We start from the raw sequence: 11,734 nt of genomic DNA, 5'->3' as shown, positions 1-11,734 counted from the left end.
TCCCCAACCTCTTGCCATGCTGGTTGGGGCAGAAGGGTGTTAGGGGACCAACAACCTCTGTAAGGTCAGGGATGGATGGGAATCTGCCAACCATCCAGATGTTGCTGGACTCCCATGACACGCATCCCCATCATGCAGTGGCTAGGGATGATGGAAGCTGCAGTTCAACAGCATCTGGAAGTTTAGGTTCCCCATGCCTGCTTCATTCCTTCAGAGAGTTGGGAGCACCAGGGCTGGTGGGAAGGGAAGAGAGGGTTGTTTATTGTCCAAAGAGCACTATCATGTTCCAAAACAATATAGGAGGGAAAGGGAGGGGAGGGTTGGGGAAAGGAAACTTTATTAAGCAAGGATGTACTGTACAAAACCCACTCTCTCCCTTTGCTAACCCGAGCCCCTGGCTCACAGTCCTCTTCTTAACTCCAAAAAATCAGCACGGCAGTCGTCCAAGAAGAAGCGGAACTTTAAAACACAAAATCACAATTAAAAAATCTCGGTGTGGAATCGTAAAAAAAAGGGAAGCAGGAGAGAGAGAGAGAGAGAGAGAGAGAGAGAGAGAGAGAGAGAGAGAGAGAGAGAAGGAAATAGGAGTCCAACCCCACTTGTACAAAAAGGGATCCTTGGCCCCTGCTCCAGGGAGGGAGAGGACTGTTTCTGCGGACAGCCAAGTCCCAGAGTGCCCCTGGGGATGGGCTGTCCATGGTCCCTGCTGGCATCTGCAGCAACAGTTATTGGTTGTCTCCTGGCTGGTACTGAGGCTCAGTGGCGGTAAAGTAGTCTTCAAGGAAGGACTGGAGGTATTCAAAGGTGGGGCGCTCCTCAGGCTCCTTCTTCCAGCACTGCACCATCAGTTCGTGCAGCGACGGAGGGCAGTTCCCGGGGCACTGCATGCGGTAGCCCCTCTCCACTTGCTCCAGCACCTCCCGATTGTTCATGCCTGCAGAAAAAGAGCAAGAAATGTCTGCAGAAATGTCGAGAACTGAATTTATGATTGGAAAAGTGAAAAATGGAGAGAAACCAAAAACGGTCAGGTCCATCTCTCCAGACAAGGGAAGGCTTTACCCGGGTAGGGGACTCGCCCCTTGGTCACAAGCTCCGTCAGGAGGATGCCGAAGGACCACACATCCGACTTGATGGTGAACTTGCCGTAAAGGGCAGCTTCTGGGGCCGTCCACTTGATGGGGAATTTGGCACCTGGCAGTGGAGGGAGATGGGAGAAGATGCTGAGACGGCACAGAAGGGGAATGCCCTCTCCCCTCCCAGCACCAAATCACCACAAAACACATCTCTAGGCAGGCCCAGTTCATCCACAGGGCACTCCTTAATGACTTTGCCTCTTCACTGTAGCAAGTCCAGGGGGCTCTTGTCAGTGGGGCCCCAGCAGATGCCCAGCCATGTCAACCCTTGGCGCTGGCCCTACCTGCTTTGCATGCATAAAACCCAGGTTCAGTCCCTCGTGCATCCAGGTAAGAGACAATGAGAGAGAACTCTACCCAAGACCCCAGAGAGCCACTGCCAGTCAGAATTGGCAATACTGGGCTAGATGGGCAAATACTCTTGACCTGGCATAAGACAGTATCTTGGGTTTCTTAACATGGTATGTTTCCAGGAGCTTACCTTGCCGTGCTGTGTATTCATTGTCCTCAATGAGGCGGGCCAGGCCAAAGTCAGCAATCTTGCACACTAGGTTGTCACCCACAAGGATGTTGGCAGCACGCAGGTCCCGGTGGATGTAGTTCATCCGCTCAATGTACGCCATTCCAGCTGCAATCTTGGGTGGTGGAGAAGTGAGAATGCAACAAGGAGGTGGGTGACCCCAAGGATCATCTTCATAGTTTAGCCTTCCTCTGACTTAAGGTCTCTTCAGATGCTGTTGGACTACAGCTCCCATCACCCCTGAATGTTGGCTGTGTTGTGCTGTGCTGGCTGGTACTGATGGGAATTGTAGTCCAAAACATCTGGAGGGCACCCTGTTGGGGAAGGACGTCATACAGTCTATTGCCCCGTTCTAAAGAAAAGAATGAGACTGAACGACAGGCATGCTTGCTTATTTCACATTTCTTTAAGCTGTCTGGGGAATTTTATTGTTAAATTAAATGTAGCTTCCACGACTGCCCCCCACCCCCAGTTACCTGGGCTGCCATGTCTACCAGCTGAGGTAACTTCAGGAACCGGCCATCGCCATCCTTCAGAAAATCCAGCAAACTCCCTGTGAAGGGCGGAGTCGGGAGATTAGACCAGCATCTTGTTAGGATCTTTCCCCAATAACCTACCAGTGGCAGCTGCCCATCAACCATTTCACCCAGTTTCTCTATCCGGTTTACTTCCCATGCCCAGTTTCCTGCCACTGGCCTTCCCTTGCAGGCCAGCAGCTGGGGAATGAGTCTTATCAGCCTTCCTAAATCTAGCACCCTTCTGATGGTGTTGGACTCCAGCTCCCATGAGCCCTAGCCAGTGTGGCCAATAACCAGGGGCAATGGCAGTTGCAGTCCAACAACATTTTGAAAAGTGGGCGCCAGGTTGTGAAAGGCTGAATGCATATGATGAACTTTCCCATGATAGACTAGAAAATTGGGGTAGTGCAGAGGTAGCCAATGTAGTATCCTTCAGATGCTGCAGGACTCCAGCTCCCATTATCCCTGACCATGAGTCATGCTGTCTGGGCCTGGTGTGTGTTGGAATCCAGCAAGATCTGCAGGGCATCACGTGGACTTCCGTTGGGCTAGGCCATCAGTGGTTTTATAACTGAACTAAAAAGGCTGCAATTGCACAGGGACCCAACACCATTGACTTCCCGGTACCTTCCAGAATTCCATTTCAAACATAAGAGAAAAACCACAGTTCCCTGGTACATGGACAAGCCTGCACAATTGCTCTCCCTCCGCCAAGTGCCTCCCTCTTTCTCAACTGCAAGGAGAATTGGAAACTTCCATTCTCTGATATCCATTCTCAGGGAACTGTGGTTTGTCAGCTTAGACCCAAAGTTGCCGCTGAAGAACTTAGCAGGGAAGGGGGTGGGGACAAAGCCAGAATAAATGGTCTGTGCCCCATCAGTGGCTGTGTCTCCACCTACTGGGGGCTTTGCTGCCTCCCGCCCTACCACTCCCCGTTGTGACACCCTCCCCCATGGATTTGTCTAATATCCTTTTCAAGGCAGCCAAATTGCCGGCCATCGCTATATCTTGCAGGAGCCAGTGCCATAGTTTAAACCTTGCACTGTACAAAGTTGAACACTTCTTTTTGCCCGTTTTGAAATCTCCCACCCTTGAGCCTCCTGGGGTGCCCCTGGGTTGCAGCTAGTGGCTTGCCTGCCACCCATCCACCCGGAAGCCTTGGCATCCTCCCACCAGCCTTGGCCGCACCTTGGCTCATGAACTCGGTGACGATGTAGATGGGCTCCTCCGACACCACCGCGTACAGCTGCACCAGCTTGTCATGCCGAAGGCGCTTCATGATCTGGGCCTCTTCCAGGAAGGCTTCTGGAGACATGGTCCCTGGCTTCAGCGTCTTCACCGCGACTTTCGTGGTGCCGTTCCAGGTCCCTGGAGCCAGCGGGAAGCACAGGCAAGAGTCACTGAGGGGGTTGGCGAGGGGGGCGCCCACCAGATCGAGGGCACTCCCTTGCGCTCTCCCACCTTGACCCATGTGGAGATGGAGATGGATGGGAGGGGGAAGCTATGCCAGATCAGGATGGTGCTCCCTCAGCAGAGAGGTGGAACATGTGGGGGATGGAAGGAATGCCCTCATTCTGAAAAGCCCAACCCAGAAGGGCCAATTCCACTGCTCCCACCCTTGTCTAACTTCCTAGCTGAAGAGCAATCCTTTTCCAGTACATGTATGTCCTTCTCATTTGTTCTGTTTTGCTAGTGGTAGGGGAGGGGCCAGGAACTATGCAGCACACTGGAAGGCTCAGTCCCTGAGCAATGGAAATCCAGCTCAATCATGACCCTGCCCCATAGGAGCCAATAAAATGTTTGAGGGGGCTGGGCCTTGAAGTTGACGGTCCTTGCCACTCTTGTGATAGATTATGCTGGGTGGAGCTTCTCCCCCACCCCCCAATATTTTATTCAAGTTGGCACCCCTGCCTTGCCCTCCCTACTTTGCAAGGAGCCGGCTTCTGAGAGTTCACGGCTTCTGACTCGGGCCTGAAGGCAGCAAGGGCCGGAAAGCATCACTTATATTTAAACAAAGAAACGAAGAAGAGTTTTGCTTCCCAGGAAGTTGCAGATCCAGTACTAAACCCTGTGCTTTCAAGGACTGATCACTGAACATCACAGCCCTGCAGGGCGCGATGCACTTATTGGCTGCTCTTAAAAGCTACGAGGTGTGGTCTGCACCAAGAGAGACCCCCCGAGCCTGTTCTGAATAGGAAGAATAGCAGTGGCAGAAGATTTTGCCCTGCCTTTCCACTTTGAGATCCTTGTGACTGGAGATGCCAATGACTAGATGAAGGATGGGTCACCTGCAGCCCTCTAGAGGTTGGCGGACTACAACTTCCACCATCCCTGACTGTTGGCCACACTGTTGGCCAACACTGGGAACTGGAGTCCAACAACTTCCAGAGAGCCACATCTCCTGAGTGATGCCTAGGACCTTCTGTATAAAATGCACGTGCTGTCCTGCTGCTGAGCTACAGCCTTTCCAAATGAGGCAGGATACTGATCTTTCCTAGGTATAAAATCAGCAGCACCCCCCCCAAAAGTTGCCTGATCCTAAAATGCACTCTCATTCCATGGGCTCCCCCCCCACCTCCAACTTATGTGCCCTCCAAGCTACAGAGGGACCCTGGAAGGCCCCCACCTTACCCATCCACACATCTCCAAAACATCCCATGCCAAGCTTCTTGTCAAAGTGTATGGACTGGCGCAGAATTTCCCAAGCGTCCTTAGACAGGCCCATAGTCTGGGGTTTCGGAAAAGGGCACACCCTGGTTAGTAGGTGGCAGAGACCATCATTGTACTCTGTAATGGGTGGGATGGGGTAGGATGGAGAAGGTGGGAAAGAGAGAGAGAGAGAGAATGCGAGATGGAAAATGGAGTGATGGATTCCCCATGCACCCAAGAGGGACGAACAGGGCCCAGGAGGGGGAGGAAGAGGAGTGTGGCACCAGGCCCCATATTATATCAGGCAGAAGTATCTGCTTTGACCACTAGTTGGTGCCCTTGGCTTACTTTTAGAGCAGCAGCTCTCTGAACAAGGATAGATTTCCCTTTTTGACTTGCATAGAAAGAGAGCATTAGGGCAGGTTCAAGCTTGCCTGCAGAAATCACCACCATAAAGTTAATGCCTGGCCACTCTTACACAAGTTATTGATGAAGTGGCACTCTACTACTATATTTACACTGTTTTGGTATTTACGCGAACTGCTTTGAGCGCAGATGGAGCATAAGAACATACAAAGAGCCTGCTGGATCAGGCCAATGGCTCCTCTAGTCCAGGTTCCTGTTCTCGCAGTGGCCAGGGAAGCCCACAAGCCAAGACCTAAGCACAAGAGCCCTCTCTCCTCCTCTGGTTTCCAGGAACAGGCATTCAGAAGAATTGCTGCCTCCGAACAAATCAACAGCGGCTGATTGTAATCTCACCCTACGGTGACTTTTGCATGTTGGAATGAAGACGTTAAATCATGCCCAGGTGCCCTCTTTTTCCTGCTTCTTCCCAAAAGGCACAATAATGTGAGGACGTTAGCAGCCCTTGATAGCAAGACTATAGCAATGGACACAGACTTGAATGGGTTTAAAAGAGAACTAGACAAATTCATGGAGAATAAAGCTATCAGTGGCTATTAGCCATGATGGCTCTGCTCTGCCTTTAGCCTGCCTCTGAACCCCAGTTTCTGGGAATCCCAAGTAGGGAAAGAATTGTTGCACTCAAGTCCTGCTCGCAGGCTTCCCAGAGTCACCTGCTTGGCCACGGCGAAAACAGGATGCTCCATTAGAAGGGCCTTTGGCCTGGTCCAGCAGGGCCCACTGGATGTTCTTGGGATGCCACTATGTGTTGGCATGCGCACCTCAAGTCCCCACCCCGTGACTGGCCCTTGGCCTGGTGTCTTTGCCTTCTTCCTTCTCCCCTCTTGGGCTCCGTCTCCTCTGTTCTCGCGGTCAGTCCTACCCATCCACACTTCCCCAAACTGCCCGTTGCCCAGTTTCTTGATAAGCTGCAGCGATTCACGTGGGATTTCCCAAACGTCTTTGGTTTTGACGGACAGGTCTGCCAGCTTGGGCATCCCTTTGTGACATGGCACGGCCAGGCGGCAGCACAGCCCTGCAGCTCTCTCTTGAAGAAGGAGCCCCGGAAAGCAAGGACGGGAGGGGAGGGGGAATACACATTTTTTTTAAAAGGGGGGGAGAGAAGAGATAAAGAACAGTAAGATAGCCGGTGCAGAACAAGTTGGTCACCAAGGTGGAAAATGCCCTTTTACTACACAGAAACTGAAGCGGTAGCCAAAACCATTGCGCTCACTGGATTTGCCAGTAGCAATTCCCAATCCCCATAACATACACCCGACAAGCAGCAGTTTCCCAGAGTTCCTCAGCACTACCAGGAGATGCTGAGGATTTGACCGGAGCAGAGAGGAAGGATAGTCTTCCAAGTCTTAGGCTTAGGGATGAAGGATTCCAGCGGTGGAGGCTCCATTAGGGCCTATGGGTCTTTGCCCAACAAACCTCAGCCGGCCCCCACCCTGTCACCCTACCTGTCCAGGGCATAGCACTGCCTATCAGCTTCTTCCTCCTTAGACTCAATGGTGCCCCCTGTAAAACTCAGCAGGGAGGAGGGTGGGGACAAAACTAGACTGGCTCTGGCGCCCCCTACTGTTGGGCTCCCTGCCTTCTGTTCCATCAGTGCCAATGGATGTCATCCACCGCTGGATTTCCGGAAACCACTTCCAGGCAGAGTTGAGCTAATTTTGCTCACCTCCACACAATACATTTAAAGCCCTTTCTTATATATAGTTTTATAGCAGTGGCTTCTTCCCCCCAGATAACCCTGGGAACTGAAGTTTGCTCAGGGTGCTGACCTCACAGACCTACTTCTCCCAGCACTCTTGGCGAACTACAGTTCCCAGGATCCTCCATTGCTCTTAAAGAGATATAAAGGAGTGCTTTCAACGTACGCTGTGGAGGCAACCTTTGTGAAATAAAACATTCCAGCCACCCAAATCCTTGAAGGGCTGGAGGAGGGTCCAGACTCCCTGTCCCTGTCTCTTCTTTGCGGTTCTCCTGCTGATCCCTCCCCACGACACCCTACCTATATAATGCTGGACCAGCTGCTGCACCGTCTCAAACTGGGCCCGGGTGGTGATGTAATAGCCGCCGTTGTCCAGCTTCCGGATCTTATAATGCTTGACGTGGTCGCCCTTCACTTCATCCCAGTCCCGGATGGATAGTGAGTAGGCACCTGGGAGGAGGAGACCAGGAGGCAGAGGCAGGTCCCGAGGGAGGAGCAAAAGCAAAACGGAAAACATTCCTTAGACACTGATTGGTGCACAGTTGTGGAATAACCTATCAAAAGCCAGGTCCCTGGCCAAGGTTCTGCCCCTTCTCTGAAGCCCCGCCTCTTAGCTTTGAACTACTACCGTATGTATGCCACATTGAGTTCCTTGGAGGAAAAGGTGGGAAATACCAGTAAATGTAATAAATTAAAAAAATAATGATAAAGGAATGATCAAGACATAATTGCACAGCAAGGCAGCAGGTGGTGCTGTACTCCATGAGGCCAAGTTAAAAGGGATTGCATTTCCCACCTATCTGGGAGATGAACTTTCTTCTTCCATAAGTTACTTTGATTTCTGTGTCCTCCCTGGGGTCTTTTAGGACCCTTCTGTTTAAATACCTAGAATGTTCAAAGCACAGATGACCTGTTTAACGAGCTGTCATCCTGATCTGTTTACAGGGAGAATAGGTGATGTTTTTAAGCAGACGGTCATCTGTCACGTATGATCTAGTTGAGCTTCCTGCACTGCAGGGGTTTGGACTAGATGACCCCTGGGAGAAAGGTGCTACCTTTGGTGGTCTCGCTCTCGCGGATGAGAAAAGTTCCCCGGGGGTTGCCATGGCACAGAAGCTGCCTCTCGGCATCCTTGCGGCCAATTTTCCCAAAGTACCATCTGGAAAAAGAAGATTTAGAAGTGAATGTTTGGAGACAGAGGGGAAGAGGACCCGATCCACGTCCCCAGCTTCTGTAGAGCAGAGCGAGGTTCAATCCTTCTGGGTGCTGCTTCCCCACCGTGCTTCCCGTGGGGGAACAGACCCCTCTTCCCCACTCCTGTGGCTCAACTTTGACCCCCTGGGGATGCGGGGAGATAAGTGATCTGGCCCGCCAGGCCAAAAAGGTTCCTTACCCAGCTAAAAGCAAAGAATCACCTGAGTACCTCTCCCCTTTCCTACCCCCTGCACCCCCCCCCCTTTTCAGGTGCTGCCGTACTTACTCTTCTGCCTGGATGGAGTCCACGGGTGCCACGTAATTGCTAGGGATGTAGCCCGTCGCTCCTGTGTTGAGAGACCTCGCCTCCCACCAGTCACCCTCCCTGGAGAAACAGGAGAGAGAAAAGAAGCCAGTGAATCACGAGGAAGGGTCAGAACTAATGACTCTTGTGCTCCCTTCCAACTCTACAGCTCTATGATTCTATAAAGCTCACCCGGGTGGAGGAATAGCTCAGTGGTAGAACCCAGGCTTTTGCATTCAGAAGGTCCCAGGTTCAATTCCCAATGTCCGATCTTTTCTTCTTCTTCTTCTAAACTGTTTTAAATACCATTTTTTTCCACCTGGTTTGTTCTGTTGTGCATTTTAATTAAGGATGAATTGTTTTGTGCGTTTTGTATTAGGTACGTTTTTTAATTAGATATGGATTTTATAGCTGATTGTATAGCTGTAAACCACTTAATTTATAATTATTATTTATTAAATGTGTAGACCGCCCTTTATCCAAAGAGCACAGGCTGGTTCACAACATGGAAGTGGCATATAAATGAATAAGAACACATGGACTGGCTCCCATCGGTCCCAGTGAGCATGGCCAAGGGCCAGGATTGGTGAGGGTTGTAGCTGAGCCAACAACTCTAGAGCACCAAATGTTCTATACTCCTCCTTCAAGCCATACCATAAGCCAATACTCACATATTGTTAATTATGTGGAATTTCTCTCCCTTCTTGAATGTCAGGTCGTCCTCTGTTCTGGCTTCATAATCGTACAAGGCAACAAACAGGGTCACTCCTCCACCTACGGGGGCAGCAGCAGAAAGGCAGTGAGAAGACCCAGCAAAAGCTGCACAGGCAGCTCCAGCTTACGAGAAACCCCCAGGTATGTTACTTATAAGTGTGGTATTTCCTGAATTACAATTGGTCCACAGGAAATGCCACCGCCACCTGGGTTGCATCCAACAGGTTGTCCAGAAATAACTTTGTAAGCCTTTGAAACAAGCGAGGATGCATAGCTGCCAAGTCTCCCGTATTCCCCGGGAAAACCCCGTTTTTCCAGCTGCCCCCAGCCGAAAAAACAGATTCCCCCCCCCTGGTTTATTCTGGTGCGCCGGCCATTTTGGAACTGGGTGGAGCATGCTCAGAAGCAACTTTTGATGCTGCTTTGCCCAGTTCCAAAATGGCTGCAGCGTGACTTCTGGTGCGGCGGCCATTTTGGAACAGGGCAGAGCAGCATCAAAAGTCGCTTCTGAGCATGCTCCGCCCAGTTCCAAAATGGCGGCAGCACTACTTCCGGTCTGCTACTTCTGGTCCAGTCCCTTATTTCTCAGGCCGGAACTTGGCAGGTATGCGAGGATACGAGGATCAAATGTGTGTCATCGTGTCCCTCACGTGCGCCCCTGCATCTCTACATGGCCCTCAGGACTCTCTGCAGCCACTACAGCTCTCTCCCTATGTCACACTCCTCACTAGCCCTGCTTTCTACTCCTCTTGAGTGCTATTGTCTGATTGGCGTATGTCCCAGAGCTCCGAATCCTGTGTCCAGTTCTGGGCGCCACAATTTAAGAAGGATGTTGACAAGCTGGAACGTGTGCGATGGACTGGCGACCAAGATGATCAAGGGTATGGAAACCAAGCCTTGTGAGGAACAGTTAAGGGAGCTGGGAATGTTTACCCTGGAAAAGAGGAGACTGAGAGGAGATATAGCCACCTTCAAATATCTGTAGGGCTGTCACATGGAGGAGGGAGCAAGCTTGTTTTCGCCTGCTCTGGAGGGCAGGAAATGAACCAGTGGCTTCAAGTTGCAAGGAGAGAGTTTCAGGAAGAACTTTCTGATAGTAAGAGCTGTTCGACAGTGGGACGGTCCTGCAGGAGGTGGTGGACTCTCCTTCATTGGAGGTTTCAAAGCAGAGGTTGGATGGCCATCTGTCATGGATGCTCTAGTTGAGATTCCTGCATTGCAGGGGGTTTAATTATATGATCCCTTTGGATCCCTTCCAACTCTAAGATTCTGTGACCATGCTGCTTGATTGCCTGATTGGAGGATAGAGGGGACTGTGTGTGTTTATGTTTGTGCACCTAGCAACCTAGCAACCATCCTCCTGTACAAAGGTAAAATGGGCATCCATTGCTCCACCCATGTTAACCTCTGGCTCCTCCCACCACTGGCATGTGGCCCCCAAAGGTTTGGTGAGAAGGAAATGTTGCCCTAGGACTCAATTGGGTTCCCCACCCATGACTTAGCCCTGCCCCAAAGGGCTGGCCCAGCCAAAGCCTGCCCACCACACCTGAGTCCTCTAGCTGCAGCCTTCCCTGAGAGACTGACCTGCAATCCCGGCTCCAGGCATGGGGAGGGAGCTGGGATACAGGCTGGAACCCCCCATGAAGGCTGGAGTGGAAGGCCCCGAGGTCCCTGCCTGGAAGTTGTTGTAGTCAGGGATGCGCGTGAACGTGTTGGTGGGGTTCTGTGGGGTGGGGTCAGGATCGTAGCAGGAGCTGGGCTGCAGGTTTGCCATCCCATCGCTGCCGTTGCTGGGTGTTTTATTGGGCCTCTTCCTTTTGCAATGTACACAACCCATCGCTGGCAGCACCTGAAATGGAATCAGAGAGACAGGCAAAGAGGAGGGAGAGAAGAGAAATTAGGACTGGATGAAACACTGAGGGCTGCTGCAGGGACATTTAAATGAGAAACTACCTCACTTACGGTACACTTTTCGAACCAGAATGCGAACCTAAACACAGCTAGCCTTCAAAACTCACACTTCTCTGAATTTTGCAGTTTCATTCCCCAACCAAACAGTGCATACTGAAGAATAACAACAGCATGTGATCTGAAATGTGAGGAAAGGAACAACTGCCCCCCTCCATATTATTATTATTATTATTATTATTATTATTATTATTATTATTATTATGGCACCAGGCAAAAGCATTCCTCTTCTCCAAGGCCTTTGGCTGATTAAAGGTGATATAGAATTATTATTATTATTATTATTATTATTATTATTATTATTATTATTATTATTTCTTCTCTAACCAGTGCAACAGGACCATGAGTGTCATCTAGCACAACACCCTGCAGTGCAGGAATCTTTCGCCCAACCTAGGGCTCGAACCCACAACCCTGAAATCAAGAGTCTCATGGCCTCCAGACTGAGCTATACTCCCTGTGGGTGTGTTTTAGCAATTTGAAATACACTTTTAAAATCTGTTTTACACAAAATACGGTCAAGAGAATATGGAAGGTAATGCCTTGTGTGTGTGTGTGTGTGTGTGTGTGTGTGTGTGAGAGAGAGAGAGAGAGAGAGAGAGAGAGAGAGAG

The 11,734-nt window shown here is 50.8% G+C and overlaps 1 protein-coding gene across 4 annotated transcripts in view; it reads right to left on the bottom strand.

Moving 5' to 3' along the window:
* Window positions 1–320: 320 nt before the first annotated feature.
* Window positions 321–11,734, bottom strand: part of FGR (FGR proto-oncogene, Src family tyrosine kinase) — a 52,216-nt gene continuing 40,802 nt past the window's right edge. For 3 of the 4 annotated variants that reach the window (XM_035118679.3, XM_088672383.1, XM_088672384.1), the window contains exons 3-13: window positions 10,739–11,003; window positions 9,112–9,214; window positions 8,423–8,521; window positions 7,998–8,101; window positions 7,243–7,392; window positions 6,106–6,270; window positions 3,360–3,539; window positions 2,130–2,206; window positions 1,615–1,768; window positions 1,060–1,191; window positions 321–934 (exon numbers count right to left, since the gene is read on the bottom strand). In XM_035118679.3, coding sequence (XP_034974570.1) covers window positions 726–934; window positions 1,060–1,191; window positions 1,615–1,768; window positions 2,130–2,206; window positions 3,360–3,539; window positions 6,106–6,270; window positions 7,243–7,392; window positions 7,998–8,101; window positions 8,423–8,521; window positions 9,112–9,214; window positions 10,739–10,991 — 1,626 coding nt within the window. In that variant the 5' untranslated portion in view covers window positions 10,992–11,003 and the 3' untranslated portion in view covers window positions 321–725. Of the gene's footprint in view, window positions 935–1,059; window positions 1,192–1,614; window positions 1,769–2,129; window positions 2,207–3,359; window positions 3,540–4,802; window positions 4,959–6,105; window positions 6,271–7,242; window positions 7,393–7,997; window positions 8,102–8,422; window positions 8,522–9,111; window positions 9,215–10,738; window positions 11,004–11,734 lie in introns of all 4 variants that reach the window. The other variant, XM_035118681.3, reaches the window with a different exon arrangement.

The sequence above is a fragment of the Zootoca vivipara genome, chromosome 6, assembly GCF_965207765.1.
Source record: "Zootoca vivipara chromosome 6, rZooViv2.hap1.1, whole genome shotgun sequence".
NCBI classification, from domain to species: Eukaryota; Metazoa; Chordata; class Lepidosauria; order Squamata; family Lacertidae; genus Zootoca; species Zootoca vivipara.
Note: the sequence above shows the minus strand (reverse complement) of the source record. Positions and strands in the feature narration are given on the sequence as shown.